A 19,365-nucleotide genomic window follows, 5' to 3' on the forward strand; every position below is an offset into this window, starting at 1 on the left:
GGAAGTGTGGGCGGCGCCATTCCTCGGCAGGCTGCTCCCTCCTTCGCACTGGGCGGCTCTCCTGATGGGTGCACTCCTTGCGCGTGGGGCTCCCCTACGCAGGGACACCCCTGTGTAGCACGGCACTCCTTGCGCGCATCAGCACTGTGCATGGGCCAGCTCCACACGGGTCAAGGAGGCCCGGGGCTTGAACCGCGGACCTCCCATGTGGTAGACCGACGCCCTAACCACTGGGCCAAAGTCGGTTTCCCTCCATGTCATTTTTGAAAAGAAAGTATTGCAAGACTTGCTCCTTCAAATTTTATACATTTTGTTTAAACTGCACACACAGCCAATAATTAACTCAAATAAAGAAGAAACTCAGAAAACAAGTCCAAAGGGTTTTTAAGATAAAATTTCAAGATTTAAACTACAAGAGAAAAAATAGGCAGGTTGGGCAGGGGTGGTGGAATTAATAATGCATAAAGAGTAAAGAGAGTAACAGGAAGGAAGATTTTTATAATGTTTAAGAAAGCACAGCCCTGACAAGTACTTAAAGCTACAACAATCTAACAAGGGAAGATGGGTCCCAAACAGTCTTTTAAGTTCAGACAAGGCACAATTCAGGGGAGCGGATTTAGCTCAACTGATAGAGCATCCACCTACAATATGGGAGGTCCAGGGTTCAAACCCAGGGCCTCCTGACCCATGTGGTGAGCTAGCCTACACGCAGTGCTGATGCGCGCAAGGAGTGCCATGCCACACAGTGGTGTCCCCCACGTAGGGGAGCCCCATGCGCAAGGAGGGCATCCTGCAAGTAGAGCTGCCCCGCGCGAAGAAAGCACAGCCCACCCAGGAGTGGCGCCACACACACGGAGAGCTGATGCAGCAAGATGACGTGACAAGATGACGTGACAAAAAGAGACACAGATTCTTGGTGCCACTGACAAGAATGCAAGCAGACACAGAAGAACACACAGGGAATGGACACAAAGAGCAGATAACACAGAGGCCTGGGGGGTTGGGGAGGAAGAGGAGAGAAATAAATAAAAAATAAATCTTAAAAAAAAATTCAGTATAAAAAAAGGTACAATTCAGACTAACACAGGAGAAGAAGGTAGAGATAAACTGATATATGATTGAAGCCTCAACTACTATTGAATATTTTAAAAAAATAAATAAATAAAAATAAAAGCTTTACTGCTTTCATGTCAGTCTTACCTGACTTGCTTAATGACCAACTATACATTAGCTATTATCATAGACGGTCATTTATAAACTGTTTATAAATGGATTATTCTCTGAAAAAATATGAAAAAGATTTTCCAAGACAAGAAAAACGTATATCTGTATCTATATAGTTATAGAGAAAACAAAATTAAACTAAAATACAGGCCAGCCTACATGGGAATGATCACAATTTTCCAATCACTAGACTGTGACTGAATAATACTCTGTTAAGTTAAAGGAAAGATGAATTGGTTGTGTTGTCCTATTGAGAAACCAACATACATTCTTGGTGGACCCCAGTGGCTGAAGTTTGGCGTTTCTTCTCCTTCACCCTCTTCTCTCTCAGGCAATTCACTGCAGAGGGAGGGAAAATAACAAAACAAAACAAAAAACCACAATTCATGTCATTCTATTTTAAAGGTTTTTGGAAAGTTTTAAAATTATAAATCAATATATAGCTAAAGAGTTCTTAATTTTTAATTTTTAAAATATTTATATCAATAATTAACTGTGTCAATTGCAATGTATGTACCACACTAATTAAAGAAGTTGTTAATATGGGGGAGGGTGGGAGGTGTGAGGAATGGGGCACATGGGAATCCCTAACATTTTTTCACATAACTTTTTTTTAAGGTTTTATTTTTATTTATTTCTCCCCCCTCCCACCTTTCCCCCCATTGTCTGCTTTCTGTATCCATTCTATGTGTGTTCTTCTGTGTCTTCTTGTATTCTCATTATATGGCTCCAGGAACTGATCCTGGGACCCTCCAGAGTGGGAGAGAGGCAACTACTCTCTTGCGCCACCTCGGCTCCCTGTTCTGCTACGTCTTATTATTTTCTCTCCTCTGTGTCTCGTGTTGCGTCATCTTGCTTTGCCAGCTCTTTGCGTTGGCCGGCATTCCGACGCAGGATGGCTTTCCTTTGTGGGGCGGCATTCCCACGCAGGGAGGCAGTCCTGCACAGGGTCATATTCCCATGTGGGCTGGCACTCCTTGTGGGCCAGCTTGCCCTCCCAGGAAACCCTGGACCTCCTGTATGGTAGATGGGAGCCCAACTGGTTGAGGCACATCCATTTCCCTCATGTAACATTTTATGTAATCTAAGTATCTTTTAAAAATAAATAATAAATATACTTAAAAAATAGTTAACAGTACATACAAAGCTAAAATATATTGCTTTAACAGTCAATCCAACAAATACCTACTTGGCACCATAGAATCATAGAATCATTAAACACTTTTATTGATGATACTATGCCATTTTAGAAAACTTTGTATTTGATTTGTACAATTTTACATTTCTCTATCAATATATAAAATATTATAAAATATATTACTTAAAACTTGCTATTGATTGTCCAGCCAAGAGAACAGTCTATTATATACCAACAAAACTGGAAAAAAAGGGCTAAACACTCTATAAAAATGCCTTTTCCGGATTTTTCTGTCACTCTTATCCCAAATAATTCTCCTATAATTTATATGCAATGAATACTTTGTTTAGTTATTTACAGAGCTTTTACTTACATTACCTTATCTGATACTCATATAGTATATACTATATTTTCACACATCAAATTATGTTAGCATGGAAGTGCTTAACTGTATAATATAAAATGTTGAATTATAGAGTAGTTAGTTATAAGAGTGGTGCCATTTGTTAAAATAGAGACTTCAGTATATACCATCTCGAATAGGAATGAGAAGTTCTAAACTCAAGTCTAACCTGCATCATTATTAGACCATCAAATAAAATAATAGTTTTTATATTATAAATTATATCACTTTGAATAAAAATGCAGGTGCTACCTCTTCCATTTCATTTTTACAAAAAACAAAACAAAAAAAAAACAACCCTATAAAGTAAGCACAGCTAGTCATATTATATTATACAAATTAGGAAGTGAGGCTTAGAAACAGCTAGGACATACTATAAAATCCCCTTCTCCACATGTAGCCAAAACTTTTTTCCAGCACGAGTTTCTTTGCTCCATTTTCTCTGATTACTCAAGTAAGTTCTTTAAAAACAGCAAAACGTCTTCTTTTTGTCACTGTACATACTTTCTGGAATAGAACAGTCCATTGATATAATAGCCCATGTGAAAAGCAGAAAACCTGACAGGATCTAGGCAATCCAAAAATCAGCTAAGAAATCAGGATCATCAGGGATCATTAACATTTCATTCATTTCCAGATGGCTTTATTATCTTAGCCAGTCTAATTTTATGATTAAAAACCTCACAGCATTCAGAGAAAAACGATTTGGCAGACTTGCTGGTTACTCATCTTATATCCTTTCTCTCCTTCTTTCTTACCAACATAACCCCTTTTTCATTCCAGGTAGCACTGTGCCCAGCTTAAAAATACATTTTCTGGACTTCCCTTCTGCTAATGGTGACTTTTTGCCACAGTTCTGATCAGTGATATGGAAGCAAGAGTTCCTGCATGACGTTTCCAGGAAAATCCATCAGAAGTATCATCAGGCACAAGCTTTTTTGCTCTATGCCTTCCCCTTCTTGCCTAGAATGCAGAGGTGATTTTGGTGGTTAAGCATCCATCCTAAAATCATGAAGAAACCATGAGGACTAAAGCCACAAACTAAGGATAGCAGAGCAGAAAGGAAGAAGGTGTCTAGGACCCCAATAATGGCAACATCACACCATCCCGAGACTACCTTCCTCAAGACTTTTTGCACAAGAAAAATTAAGCACTTATTTGCTTAAGTCGCATGGTACTCAGTTCTTTATGAGAAACTGAATGCAGTCCCTAAATTATACATCCTGATTCTATCAATTTAAGTGAACTGCTTTCACTTTATTCTATCATGTTATCCTTTTTGTATTTGTATATTCATTGGATAGATGTAATCATAGCATAAACTTTCATGTTTTAATTATTCCACATATTGAAAATGAAGAATAAATGATACGTGACCAGCATTTAACTGAGTCTTAGCCAATATTCATTTCCTTTAAAATTTTTTTCATTTGAAATTATATAAAAACTTTTCCACATATCATCATACTCTTCATAACTTTATAGCATCTTAGTCCATGGTATTGATATAATTTATCTGCTATCCCAGTATATTGGTAACTTGGATTATATCCTGTTTTCTGGAATAGTGACATTACTGCAAGAAATAGCTTCATGCTACACCAAACTTTAAAGTTCTTTAGATAAATATTAATTGACGCATGATTGAAAACTGAAAACCAAATCAACATTGAAGACTTCCGCCTCTTATTTCCCACTTTCCTGCACTCCAAATCATGATGCAGGAAATTCAAAGCATTAAAGAAAAGGCAGAAGTCTTTATTATGGTACATACATTCTATCATTCTAGATAATAAATTATTCAATTAAAAAACTAAAATAGAAGGAAAACCAAGCTTTAACATTAGTATGGGTTATTTTCTTTTTCTATTTTAAAAAATGAAAACTAAAAATTTCCTAACCTGCAGGCTCCTGCATACAACATAAAAGAAGGGGGGAAAATCCACTCTGTCTAGAATATGGAAAACTTTAGTTTCTCTGATAGAGTGTATAATAAACAGCTTATTCTCTTTGAAGAGAATTGCTGATTTAAGATTATTCATACCCAAACACTTACTAAAGCTCACCCAGATAGTGTGATTAGTTTTGGAAATACAGTCATAGGAGAGGAGAAGCTACACAAGCTAATGTAGTCACCTTATATTAATGACGGCATACCTTGTAGCCTAAATTAACATTAGCCAAGGAAGTAAAATCCTATCAGTATACATACTAAGATGTAAATTTCCACAAATGTATTTGAAACTTTAACAAGGGATTTCTAACCTCAAATTTTATATGATTAAACATGACTGATAGATTGATTTAGAATTTCAAACCTTAAAATAACCAAACTTTTGCCTTGTACATTCAACCAGAGTTTTATAACCAATTTCTCCCCAAAGGAATTAAGCATCCAATGGAAACAATACTTTTTATTTCAGGCCTTTAAAACAAAGGCCCAAAGTTATTTTCTACAGCTTTGAGAGGGAAGATGGAGTATTCCATTAGTGAACAAGTAGATATTAATAGTAAGATGTAACCATGGTATATAATCTCTTTGTCAATAAATTTTTCAAAATCATACAAAAATAAATCAACACAGCCAAGATTCAGTAGTACATTTCCCCCCCCAAACATAATTTTTATACACTAAGCCATACAAGAGTCAAGTAAACTTAGCACCTTAAAAATGACAGATGCAGAAAGGGCTCCACTTGTGACTAAATTACCTCAAGATTTCTTTTTCTTCCTTAAAAATAGATTCTATACAGCAATTGTCTATGACTGTGTCAGATACACAGAGAGTGTAAGCATTCAGGAACCAGGGAAAATGGGGCTAGTATTTTCCAAACTCATTGGTTTACTTGCATAGACATACACTATGATATTGAAATTGCAAAGCAAATTATTACCTGACACCAGTGCACATGAAAATTAGACATTCTCCTACATTAGAGTTTAGATTGACTCAGATATACCGAATGAAGCCATATACAAAAGAATACATGCTGAATGATTCCATTTATATAAGTTCTAGAACAAGAAAAACAATTTAAGTGTGAGAAATCAGATATTACTGGTTGCCTGAGGCAAGACCTGCGAAGATGGATAATGGAATTTTTGGAGGTGATGGAAATGTTCAATATCTTGATTTAGATACTGGCATCACAAAAATATAGACTTAACAAATCTAAGCAAACTGTACTTTAAAACTTGTGCATTTTGTTATACATAAATTATACCTCAATAAAATCGAGGTATAACACTTGTGTTAAAGAATTGTGCTAAGAAACAAAAATTCAGCCCATAAAGGGTAAATTGCTTCCTCAGGTCAACTTTGAAAAAGAAGATGATGCGATTAAGTTACCTTTCAAATAGAATTTCCTTTCAGGAGATTAACAGGTCATATGTCAGAAAGGCAGGACACAGAAAATAAAGAGAAAGAAGGAGAAAGGGCCTCACCCAGCAGGCAGATCCATCACCTATTTTGTTGGTACTGGTTTGAGATGCTTTCATATTTCTGGCTATATCATTTGCACATAAATATTCAAACTCTGGCCTTTAAGGAGACATTTCCCATTTGCCCTTCTACAGAGCTTATATAAGTAATCAAAGATCTAATTATATTTTCAAAAGCATTAGTGTAATGATCCTTGTATTTCTTCTTGTCCTAATTTTTCACAGTACATACTACAGACGAAAAGTGGAAACTGTCACATACCTGGGGCCATAATCTTCCTGGAAACTGTATCTTCTTCCTCCTAATTCAAACATTCCAGAGTAGTCCTCCTACAAACGTCCTAAATTTACACATGATTTTTGGCAGTTTAACTCAAAGGTGAAACTATAGATATTCACCATATATTATAAGGCACTAAATGCCAGGCACTATGTTGGGAGATCAAAATATAACATCTAACCCATACAGTACTTGCAACAAACATGGGAGGTTATTAACCCCATTTCAAGTATTAGGAAAATGAGGTTCAAAGAAACTAAGTAGCTTTCCAAGGTCACATGGTTAGTAAATAGAGAAGACAGGGTTTAAACCAGGAACTGTGGACCTCCATGACCATGGGTTTTACATTAAGCCATGATGCTTTCCCCAGCTGTTGTTTAGTCTCTTATTTCACTTCCTAATAAAGTATTCAATACCTGAAGGCATTTCTTTGCATTTACATTCTATTATACCTACCACGTAAGTTTATCCCATTTTAAATATAAGTCTTTCATCTCAAGTTCATCATTAGCCTGTGCACCTTGTTTTTCTTTGTGTGATTTGATTCTATTTTACTACTTTTTTCAAAAAAGTCTTTTTAAAAAATCTACAATCTTCTTGAGTGTGTTGATCTGCTCAGCAACAATCAATATATCTTGGGTATACCTCAGGGCCCATAAACTTGTCACTATCAGTGCCAGCACTATCACTGCCAATTTTTTAATTAAACGTTTACTATGTACAGGACATTATATTTAGCACTTTATATGCATTTTACTTAACTTGCAGAAATATAGGCATGAAGCAGATCCACCATCTTGCCTCGCCAAGTGGCAGGACTCCAGGATCTGCGAGCAGCTGACCTTTGCTGAAAAAGCATCTCTGATGACACTTTGATTTGGACATTTTCATAGATTCAGAACTGTTAGTTTTATTTCAACTAAATCCCCTTTATAAAAGCCAATTGATTTCTGGTATTTTTGTATTGGCAGCCTTTGGCAAACTAAGAGGTAGAGCCTGAAGATGTGACTGAACTGCTGCTACCTCGTGATAAAACTTGAACAAACGAGGAATTGGTTATGGATAAGCAAAAAAGGTGATTTCTTGATGTAGAATCCACTCCTATTGAAGATGCTGTTAACATTGCTAAAATGACGGCAAAGGATTTAGAGTATTACATCAAATTAGCTGATAAAATCAGTGCAGTGCAGAGTTTGAGAAGGCTGACTCCAATTTTGAAAGAGGTTCCACTGTGGGTAAAATGCTTTCAAACAGCATTACATGCTACAGAGAAATCTTTTGTGAAAGGAAAAGTCCATCACTGTGGCAAACTTCATTGTTGTCTTATTTTAGGAATTTGCCATAGCTACTCCAGCTTTCAGCAGCCACTGCCCTGATCAGTCAGCAGCCATCAACGCGAAGGTGAGACCCTCCACCTGCATAAAGATCATGACTTGCTGAAGGCTCAGATGATGGTCTGCATTTATTAGCAATAAAGATATTTTCTAATTAGGGTATGTACATTTTTTTTTTTAGACATAATGCTATGGCACAGTGAATACACTACAGTACAATGTAAACACAACCTTTATATGCTCTGGGAAATCAAGAAGTTTGGCTAACTCGCTTTACTGCAATATTTGCTATATGGTGATAGTCTAGAATTGGATCTGCAATATCTCTGAGGTATGCCTGTATATATAGCTCTGCTGGGTACTACAGAAAAATTAACACAAAAGAGAAATTCTAAATTACCATTAAGCACTACATGGATGATTTGAAAGACTATCTTCCAAAACAATCTATGCCATTACTCAGGGAGGCACTTGAGAGGCAATAAATGTTCACCTATGAACCTAACTCCATGGGGCTTAGCCTGAATTGATTAAAATGGGGAATGTGATTTACAGGAACTCTTCTGGAACGGACTGAAACTTAAACATATCCTAAATCTCAGCGAGCAAGCCAAAAAAACAACTTTCAAATGCAAGACTGATCTCTCAAGACAAAGGTTAGGCTGGAGTCCTTAAATGCCTATGCTGCCTAAGAAAACAGCTTATCAAAGTACTTACTTTAGGAGAAAAAAGCAATGGAATAAGAGTAACACATAGCTTTCCTTGCTGATGCTGGGAAAACTGAGTAGGAACAACTGATGTTCCATCTCCTCTTCTACACCAGGAAGGAAGGGTGAGCTTAGAAATTTGTCTAGACTCTTCCCAATTCTATAGTTACAATTCTATAACTTTAGAGAAACAGCCCATTTTGAACTCATCTGCCAGATTCAACTTATTTTCACTAAGCACAAGAGAAATGTAAAAAATGAAGGTGTCTCATTTGGAAAGTAATTTGACTAAAAAAGTCATAAAACACGTTCTTCACTCTTTCAGTACTTCCACTTCTAGGCATCTCTCCTAAGTAAACAAACACATTGCTTATTTAAGACCAAATGTTGCCCTTGGGGCTGCATTGGCAGGCCGGGAATTATCTGTGAGCATGGATGTCTCACACCAGGACTCCAGGACTCCCGAAACCTCCTCTTTACACACTAGCCTGGGCTTTGCTGAGCAAAAAAGCCAATAGATTGTTCCAAGGAGATTGGCCTTTCTGGGTCTTTCTACTCATAGATGAGCTAAGCAGAAGCACAGACAACAACTTTTTTTTTCTCTTTCCCCTCCTCCCCCCTGCCGCCCCCCCCCCCCGTCTGTTCTCTGTGTCCATTTGTTGCATGTAGATAACAACTTTTAATGAAGTTTCTATCCAAAACTCTATGACCTTAGTAAAGGTCATGGGTTGCAGAAAAAAAGTATAATCATCCAAGTCTAGGGCACCCCATATGTCAATACAAAATCATTCTTGGACTAAGACTATAACAAAAACAGGTCAATTAATCCCATCCCCTCTTTCATCCCAGTTGTATTTTGCAAACACTGCCAACCCCTTTGTTCACCTCTAGTCCCTACTCCCTCACAGTGAATGTGTCACTACTCTGGTTTTTTCTTCAGATGCGCTTCTCCTTCCATACCTCACCCAAAGGTCTGCCTTGCCAAACTTTCCATCACACTTCATGGAATTTCTTCGAATAGTAAACAAACTACTCCATGCCCTAATCTCTTCATAGAATTTCTCTCAATCTTCTCTGTAATAGCTTCTGGCTCTCTGCCAAAGACATCACGCTCAAGTGGGTGATGCTTATTCTTGTACTCCCTGGACAGCTGGAAAAAGGTGGTCAATATTTTTCTAAACTCCTTCCTACCACTTGGCCATTTCTCTTCTACCCTTGTCTCAAAAGCAAATCTCTACTCTGACACTTCTCTTGATCCTACTTTACAAGCACCCCATCATTGTTAGCAAATGATCTTTCCCCTAAATCAAAGAAAAAATAAAACGCAGGTCTTTGGAAAATAAGTCCAAACCACAAAAAGTATCCGTATCCTTTTTCTTCCTGTCACCTGTTTCAGTGGAAAAGGTGAGTTTCTTCCTATCAAACTATCAAAGGCTAATATCTGTAGGTGTGTAGTATCCTCTCCCTCCACCATCTCCAGGAACTACGTTTAATCACCCACTTTCTAGCATTTACATATTTCTTTACTGGATATTTCTCATAAGCAAATAAAATCCTCTCGATTTTCCTTCTCGTGTGTGTGTATGAGAGAAAGAGAATGTGTATGTGTAGATTATATATATATATATATCTCCTCTTCTCTCAATCTAATAATACCTTCCAATTATCTAGGTAGCATGTAATCTCTCTGTCTCTTTTCGTAACCAGGATTCTCTAAGCACATAAAACACTAATCTGAGCTTTCTATGACCATTTTCTGACCATCTATTCAATTCTCAACCTACTACTCTCTGATTTCTACTCCACTGCAACTGCTCTATGCTTACCCAGGGCATCCATATAGCCAAGCAGTGAAAACATTTCTGTTCTTATCTGTCTTTGACTTCTCTGTAGCATGTGACATAGTCTATCAAGATTCTTTTGTTGAAATGCTCTCTTCCCTTGGTTTCTAAATCAATCTCTAGTTCACAATTTCCTACTACCTTTTGTTCATTCTACCTCCATTCTTTTCTTCCTCCACAATTGCTTCGTAGGATTCCAGTTATGGTCCTATGCTCTTCTTATTGTTTGACTGCATTCAAACCCAGGATTTCCACCTGTACTTTCTCTTGCCTGCATTTATACACAGACTTTGATACTAATATCCAGATCCATGTATCTGACTCCACTTTACTTTGTTGTCCTATGAATACTTCAATGCTCAACATATCCCAACTCATTATGTTCCCTCCCAACCTGTTTAACTGCCATATTTCTATAATCTCATACTGAAGAATTAATGCTCCCCTTATCCAGCTAGTTTCCCAAATCAGAAACATGAGTCATCTTCAACTAGTCTCTCACTCCTAACACCTAATCAGTCCCCAATTCCTACAGATTCTTTTTACTCTCAAATCCATCCTGTCCTTATTTGTTCTCAAATGCTCCTTGCATTTGTTAATATAAACTCTTAGTCTCCAATTCTCTAAGTAAATATCTATGTAAACCATTTTGCACACACCTGTGAGAACACAAAATTTTGTATACAGTACAATTCTAAGTTTGTGAAATTCTAATAGTAAATGTCTAATATAATAGATTTTAATCATAGTTTTTTTCCTATATTTTCCAAATGTTCCACCATAATCATGCATATTTTTTCATAGATGGGAAAAGAAACTATTTTTTTATGTGAAAACAAAGAGAAAGTATACCATACCATGCATCAGTGGCATATCTGGAGGATAACATTCCTGTGTATGTTGAGGGTTTTGAACAAATTCGGGTTCTGGGAAGTTGGTACAAAGGCAGATCTTCTGGATCTCTTCTTTGAGCCACAGCAGGAAGGTCAACAAGCAAGCTAGGATCTTGGACATCATCCAGAACCATCATGCCTGAAGAGCAAACCAAGTGATAGTGAACACAAGATGCCTTCATTCACCTTTCACTTATCCAGCAAATAGTTATGGGCATCTGCTATGCTTCCTGGTGGGAGACTGATAATATTAAAGTAAATAAGTTAAATATTTAACGTGTCAGATGGTGATAAGTACTATGGTGAAAAATAAAATAAGGAAGGGTTGTAGTGAGTCCTTGGTAGAAGAAGATTGCAATTTTAAGTACTGTCTCAATGAAAAGAAAGTTTAGCAATATGAATATTTTATCAAAAGAATCCTCTTTATATTGGTATCCTAATCAAATTACAAATTTTCCTTTATCAAAAATGGCTGTCCCAACTAAAGGCACTCTAGAATTTCACTAATTTCAAAATATAATTCCAGGGAAGCGGGCTTGGCCCAGTGGTTAGGGCGTCCGTCTACCACATAGGAGGTCCATGGTTCAAACCCTGGGCCTCCTTGACCCATGTGGAGCTGGCCCATGCACGGTGCTGATGCGTGCAAGGAATGCAGTGCCATGCAGGGCTGTTCCCGTGCTGGGGAGCCCCACGCACAAGGAGTGCGCCCCATAAGGAGAGCTGCCCAGCGCGAAAGAAAGTGCAGCCTGCCCAGGAATGGCACTGCACACATGGAGAGCTGACACAACAAGATGATGCAACCAAAAGAAACACAGATTTCCGTGCCGCTGACAACAACAGAAGGGGACAATGAACACGCAGCAAATAGACACAGAAAACAGACAACTGGGGCGGAGGGGGAAAGGGGTGAGAAAAAATAAATAAATAAATCTTTAAAAAAAAAATATATATATATATATATATATAATTCCATGGAACAACAAATATCCAAAAACAAACACTTTTCAAAAACAATTTTGTACATAAGTTTCAGAATTATTTTATATTTGTAACCTCTTTTAATTCTCACATCAATCTTTAAGTTGAAGAGAAAAGATACTATCAACCATATTGTTAAAATTTTACCCAGTGAGTAAAAAAAGCGTGGTTGGAAAAATTTAGTATACACAGCTTAGTGGAAAGTAAAGCACAAGACAGGCAAAGGAGAGATCCAGGAGGGCCCAACTGCGGGGAGTTTTGTGACGAGGACCCTGGACTTGCTGCTTTAGCTCAGGAGTCTTCTTTTGTTGGTCCATGGGAAGCTTCACAAGAACTGTAAATTGGGGAAAAACAATTTTTCCCTTCAATGAACTTCTTGTTACTCTGAAAACTATGTTCTTGGAATAAAGAAATTTTAAAAAGTATAACTTATGTAACTAAAAGATCAAAGATGTACAGGATGATACAATACATGGTTGGGTAACAATAAATAAATAAAATGATAAGAAATAAAATATATACTTTTATCAAGATTGTGGATAACTAATTTTGATTATATACTTTTTGTGGATTTTTAAAAGTGCCTGACAGAACCTAAGCTAAAAAATGTAAAAATAAAAAAGTCTATTGTAGCACTTATACTTTAAAAAAAATTTCCCTTCAAACAAATGTGAGAAGACACAATACCTGAAGTAAGATTTTGTGGCCAATGCGAGAGGAAGCCAAAGCTACAAAACTACCTTCAAGCTTATCTAACATTAATTTGGATGTTCTTCATTCATACTTTCACAAATTCACTCACCAGCTGTCCCTACTTGCAAGGAGTGATTGGAGGCATTAGTGATACCCCAGTGCACAAAAATGAAAGTCAAAGAGGGCATCCGTGGCAAGATGACACCAAGCAGAGACCTGCATGCAGTTAGGAAAGCAGTCCCATAAAAATCTGCCAGGAGAGATTTTCTGGGTAAAGGTATGACCATGAGTTGGAAGAGACTTGACATGAAAACGATAGAATTTAACCAGTATTTTGACTTGCCACTACAAAAGGCATGACTGCTCAGTAATATGCCAAGCAAAAGAAAGGAACCCAGAACTAGTTGAGCTTTGAAAGGGAGGACAAACTCTAACCGTGAGCCTTATTTGTTACTTTCACCTCACCAGAGAACTCTACCTATAGAAAAGTGAACTCAGATAGTATCCCTCCTATCTTATGGGTGGGCAGTTGGGTTTTGGGTCTAAACAGCATAGCTTCACACTTAATTTTTTAAAGTGTTTTATTATATTTTATCTAGATTGCCAGGTTGCTTAGGATCTAAGTCCTGTCAATCATATATTGAAAACTCCTCCCAGTTTCCTGGAATGTGCAAATTTATCCAAAATGCCATCTGTGTCATTTTTCCATTTACCAGAAAAAAGAATAACTACGCAGAGCCCTGCACAGAGTTCTGTAGCACATCATTAAAGACCTGCACCCATGCTGGCATAAATCCATTAATCACTCTTAAGGTTCAGCTCAGTAATCAATTATAAATTGCTAACCAATCTTTCTTTATCATATTTATAAGAACATGATGAATTATACATCAAGTGCTTTGCTTAGTTCCATGCATTTATAGTATATTTTGGGGACTTGGCTTATCAGAAAATCAGAAATGACTGCAAAGAATTATAGTTTCTCTTCTATAACTTTTCTTATAAGCGTCACCGACTCTTTCAGTATCTTCATCTAGAACAAATTTTCTAGCAAACTCACTGCCACTTGTTTTTATCTTTTCTGAAAGCTTTGGGATCAGGATCTAATCAGTTATCAATGCAACAGATAATCTAAAGATGGGATGAACATAACTGCCTTGCTCAGTGTCATAAAAGGAAAACTCAGCAGTCTTTCCCCCCCATCCCCATGCAGCCCTCCCCTCCAGGATTGGACCAGGATTGTGTCAGGAATAACCCAAAACTAGAGCTGCTCAAGTATACAACAGGAAACTGGCTCCATTTGCAGAGCTCTTTCCCATCCAGATAGGTTGGTAAAAGCAGCCATTTAAACTACAACACTGGGTTCCAGAGGTTGCTAAAGTTTGTTCAAAACTTTTTATTACTGCTCCATACACAGTCTCCCCGTGCCCTTTGTCCTGTTGCATCCTCCACAGACCCTTGATGGTGCAGTGCTCAGGCACACATTTCTTATCTCTCACAGTGCTTGAACATAGTTACACCTTACAGAGCTGTTCATCGTGCATACCACAGCACCCAGGAGCCCATAAAACAAATCAAGTCCTGGAGGACCTCTGCACTTGTTAGGCAATGGCCACAGCAGGGGCACAGAGGTTAGAAAAACAGAGAAGGTAAACAAAAAAAATGTCCCTGGGTAATTGGAAGTTAATGCTTACAGAAAGGAATGAGGGAAATTCTTGAAAGGTTTATCCTCAGTGAGGTGAAAGAATACAATGGCAACAAAACAAAGGCAAAATGAATCCATTTTGAGAAGAGACTGTGGGATTGTACAATTTAGCAAAGGAAAGAAAAAAACTTGGAAATTGATGTGCTGGTGAATAACCACACATAGGGACATGTCACTTTTTCATTCATCGAATATTTCTTGAGCACTAATTATGATAACATAACCAGAGACAATCTTTACCCTTTAAAGGCTTAGTTTATTTTAAATTTTAAATTTGTAGAGGCAGGTATGCAAATGATTATGTATACTAGACTCCTGGGCACAGTGACAGAAACTGATCCAGGGTTGCTGGCAGCACGTTTCAGGGAAGGGGAATCAAAGATTGGGAAACAGAACTACTCTCTGCCCCTCCGCCATTCAAAAATCCTGTAATATTAAATGTATGACTCATTTGACATTTATCTTGTATGTCTTACCGTTATTAATTATTCTAATTTATACACTGGTTTAGCAGCCCATGTATTAATAGAATATAAACTCTTTGATATAACACATAATTTTGGATTAAGTATATGGTCAAGAATAGCTCTTTAGCTCTTGTTAAGAGAAGTTCAATAATTAGGGGGAAAAAAAAAAGATAGGATGTAGATTTTTTTCCAAGTCAACACATATTCTATATCTAACCTTTAAACCCATCGCTATATGCCATTTTGCTAGTAAGGGATCCTGACATTATATTGGGCTTCAATTTTCAGGAAGTTCTGGATCACAGAGTGGTTCAACAATGGCAACGGAGGAATACTGGTATAGGATACTATTGACAGGTGATACATGGCTGACAGGGAGCTATACAGGACATATGTCCAGGGTGCATGGTAATGTTTGGATATACTCATAGTGGCAACAATTAAAAACCCAGCAGGGGGGGTACTGGGTTCCTGGCCAGTGGTGCTCTGTCGTGGTCCCTAGGGGAGCAGCGACAGTCTCCCAGATGCAGCGGGAAGGAACGAGGGTCCAACAGTGAGCCCCTGACGCTAATGACTATGCTTGTGAGCTGATATGCCTGAAATAAGAACAAGGCCTAGAGCAGCATTGTGCCTGGGAATTTCTTCCTGACAGCCTTCATGTTACTCAAATGTGGCCAGTCTCGAAGCCAAACTCAGCATGTAAATGCAATGCCTTCCCCCCAGTGTGGGACATGACACCCGGGGATGAGCCTCCCTGGCACCGAGGGATCACTATCAACTACCAACTGATGATGCAACTGGAGAATGACCTTGAATGGAAGGTTCAATGCGGATCAGCAGAATATCCCTGTCTACATAAAATAACATGACTTTAAAATGCTGTTTGACCTAATCTAAGGGGGAAATGGAAAGGAGAAATGAGTTTATATGGCTACGAGTCTCTAAAAAAGAGTCTGGAGGTTGTCAGAGGATTGCCCTTATGCACAACTGAGCAGAGTCTAAGAGACAGATAAAGTAGATACAACCCCCAGGTATTGGTTCCTTTGAGGGCTAAAGAGGCCCATGGGTGCTATGGTCATGGCAGATAGGGTTCACTGCCATGTCAGATGGCCCTTCTTTGGAGCTGGTGTTTATGCGTGATGAATCTGGACTCAGATGGGATCTCTCTTCTTAAGACTTTCATGCTACTGTGCTGGAGTTGTAGTTGGTGTTGGGGTTTAAGATATATTTAGGGGATTTGAATCTCTGGACTGACAATGTGATAGCCAGGCCCTGAGCCTCAACAGACTCCAGCACCTACAATCCGATTTATTGGACTCACCTCACTCAGCTAAGATGGAGTTGAAGAAGGACAACCACCACAACATGGAGCCTAGAGTGCCTACAACTGAAAGTGAGAGGATTGCATCCAGTATCCATGAGGAATCTGAGCCTCCTCTTGACATAGAGGTGCAATGGACACAACCAATCCAATGTCCACAGAGAAAAGGTGGCATTGGAGTGGGAAAAGTGGACATGGTGGCTAATGGGTATGGGGAATGGCAGGAAGAGATGAGATGTGGAGGCATCTTAGGGACTTGGAGCTGCCCTGGATGGTGCTTCAGGGGCAATCATCGGACATTGTAAATCCTCACAGGGCCCACTGGATGGAATGGGGGAGAGTATGGGCCATGATGTGGACCATTGACCATGAGGTGCAGCGTTGCCCAGAGACGTACTTAACGGGTGCAATGGATGTGTCATGATGATGGGAATGAGTGTTGCTGGGCGGGGAGTGGTGGGGTGGGGGTGGTGGGGTTGAAGGGGTCCTCATATTTTTTTTTAATGTAATATTTTTACAAAATCAATTTTAAAAAAAAGAAAAAAAGAATAGCCCTTTAGTAGGTTCACAAAACATTTTGAAATTAATCATTCCATAGATAAATCTGATTAAGATTGTCTGTTACTAACAGGTAGACAGAGATACAGATTTGAAAGGGATCTTAGAGAACACTTAGCCCAAATCCTTCATTTTACTGCTGAGGAAACAGAGAGGCATGAAGAAGCCTGACTTGTCTGGTGACACAGCAGATTAACTGCTCAGTACAGAAGGACCTGGGACTGAAACAGATCCTGCTCTTTGCTGGACAGGGATCTCAAGAGCAAAATGAAATTCTGATTAGTAACTACTTATGCGGGAAGCAGATATGGCCCAACGGATAGGGTGTCTGCCTACCACATGGGAGGTCCAAGCTTCAAACCCAGGGCCTCCTGACCCATGTGATGAGCTGGCCCATGGCGCAGTGCTGATGTGCGCAACGAGAGCCGTGCCACACAGGGGTAAATCCCGCACAGGGGAGTCCCACGCGCAAGGAGTGTGCCCCATAAGGAGAGCTACCCAGCATGAAAAAAGTGCAGCCTGCCCAGGAACGGCACCACACAGACGGAGAGCTGACGCAGCAAGATGACCCAAAAAAAAGAGACACAGATTCTGGGTGCCGCTGACAAGAATACAAAGCAGACACAGAAGAACACACAGCGAATGGACACAGAGAGCAGACAACCGGGGGGGGGGGGGGGCGGAAGGGGGGAAGGGGAGATAAATAAATAAACAAACAAACTAGTCTTGGAGCAGGGGATATGGGAATCCCCTATATTTAAAAAAAAAAAAAAAAACTACTTATGTGTATGTCACCGAAATCTGTGTCAAAGCTTTATCAACAATTTCTCAGCTCACTCATAGTTAGCATTAATCTAAATAATCATGCTGCAACACTACATTCTGGGGGCTTTCAAGAAATTTCCCTAAAAGCTTGCAGTTATGAATGCTTTACTATTAAAGACAGCACTAAGATACATAAGCTCAGCTTCATTCCCAAAGCTATGATCTCTAGCTTGCAAAGTAATAGATTAAGGCAGTGTTATGGGTTAAATGGTGGCCCCTCAAAAGATATGCCCTAATACAATTATAAAAATGTGCTTTCATCAATTGTATCAAATGTACCATACCAAAGCAAGGTGTTAATAACAGGGTGGTATATGGGAATCTTGTATTTTATGCATGTCTATTTGAAAAAAACACAACTCTTAAAAAAAAAAAAAAAAAAAAAAAGAAGATATGTTTATGTTCCAGAACCTATGAATGCAACCTTATTTTGAAAATGGGTCTTTGCAGATGTAATGAAGTTCAGAATTTGAGATAAGATCATCCTGGATTACTGGATGGGCCCTAAATCCAATGACAAGCAATTTACCAGAGACAGAAGCAGAGAAGACATGACCAGGGAAAGAGGGAAGACAGAGGCATAGAATGGGTTCTGCAGCTGCAAGCCAAGCAATGCTGAGGCTGTCTGAAGCAGAAGAGGCACAGCAGGATTCTCCCCTAGAGCCTCTGGAGAGAGTGCAGCCACCATTCCAAAATCTTGATTTTGGACTTGTAACCTCCAGAACTGTAAGATAGTAAATCTTATTATTCTAAGCTAACAAATTTGCAGAAATAAAGGCAGCAAGAAGGCAGGGGAAGTAACTTTGGAGTCACGTTTATGATACACAGATCAGGGCTCAGAGGGGGACTAGATCATCCCATGAGAACATCCCTTTTTCTATCTTCTTCCCAATGCTAGAGCCCATCCTCCAGAAACTGGTCTCATATATTTTATTTATTCTTTTCATTCTGACAGTATAAAATAGTGGTTCTCAGCCAGGAGTGATTTTACCTTCCAGAGGACATTTGGCAATGTATACAGCATTTTTGATTGATGTGACCCGGGAATTGCCACTGGCATCTTGGGTGGGTTAGGGGCCAGAGATGCTACTAAACATCCTACAGTGCACAAGCCAGCACCCAACAACAAAGAACTATCCCGTCCAAAATGGAGCAGAGAATTAGAAACACTACTATAATATATCAAAGATAATCAAACAGGTACAGTCTACTCATTCATTTATTTGTACAGTAAATTTTCTCAAAGTATTTGGTATGTCAGAGAACTACAGAAATGTGGTGAATTAAAAAACAGTATACCTGTAAAGTCTGGGGGGAAAATACTGTTTTTCTCCAAGTCATGGTCTGTTATACATCATGAAAAACTGCATAGATGCATCTAATCTTAGATATTCAAAATTAGTCATACTCAAGCATTACCTTGTAGTTGCCGTTCATCTTTACCACTACAATTCCAATCTTCCAATTTTACTTAACTGAATCCTGAAATAATATACTTTCTCTAGCCTCTCCCTTATAACACATTACCACACAACCCAAGAAATGTCCAGAGAAAGA

General features: G+C 38.7%; 1 protein-coding gene across 11 annotated transcripts in view; it reads right to left on the bottom strand.

Moving 5' to 3' along the window:
* Window positions 1-19,365, bottom strand: part of PATJ (PATJ crumbs cell polarity complex component) — a 435,722-nt gene that overhangs the window by 259,281 nt on the left and 157,076 nt on the right. For all 11 annotated transcript variants that reach the window (XM_071217421.1, XM_071217419.1, XM_012519032.3 and 8 more), the window contains 2 exons: window positions 11,226-11,400; window positions 1,492-1,563 (listed from right to left, as the gene is read on the bottom strand). In XM_071217421.1, coding sequence (XP_071073522.1) covers window positions 1,492-1,563; window positions 11,226-11,400 — 247 coding nt within the window. The remainder of the gene's footprint in view (window positions 1-1,491; window positions 1,564-11,225; window positions 11,401-19,365) is intronic.

The sequence above is a fragment of the Dasypus novemcinctus genome, chromosome 9 (assembly GCF_030445035.2).
Source record: "Dasypus novemcinctus isolate mDasNov1 chromosome 9, mDasNov1.1.hap2, whole genome shotgun sequence".
Classification (NCBI taxonomy): domain Eukaryota; kingdom Metazoa; phylum Chordata; class Mammalia; order Cingulata; family Dasypodidae; genus Dasypus; species Dasypus novemcinctus.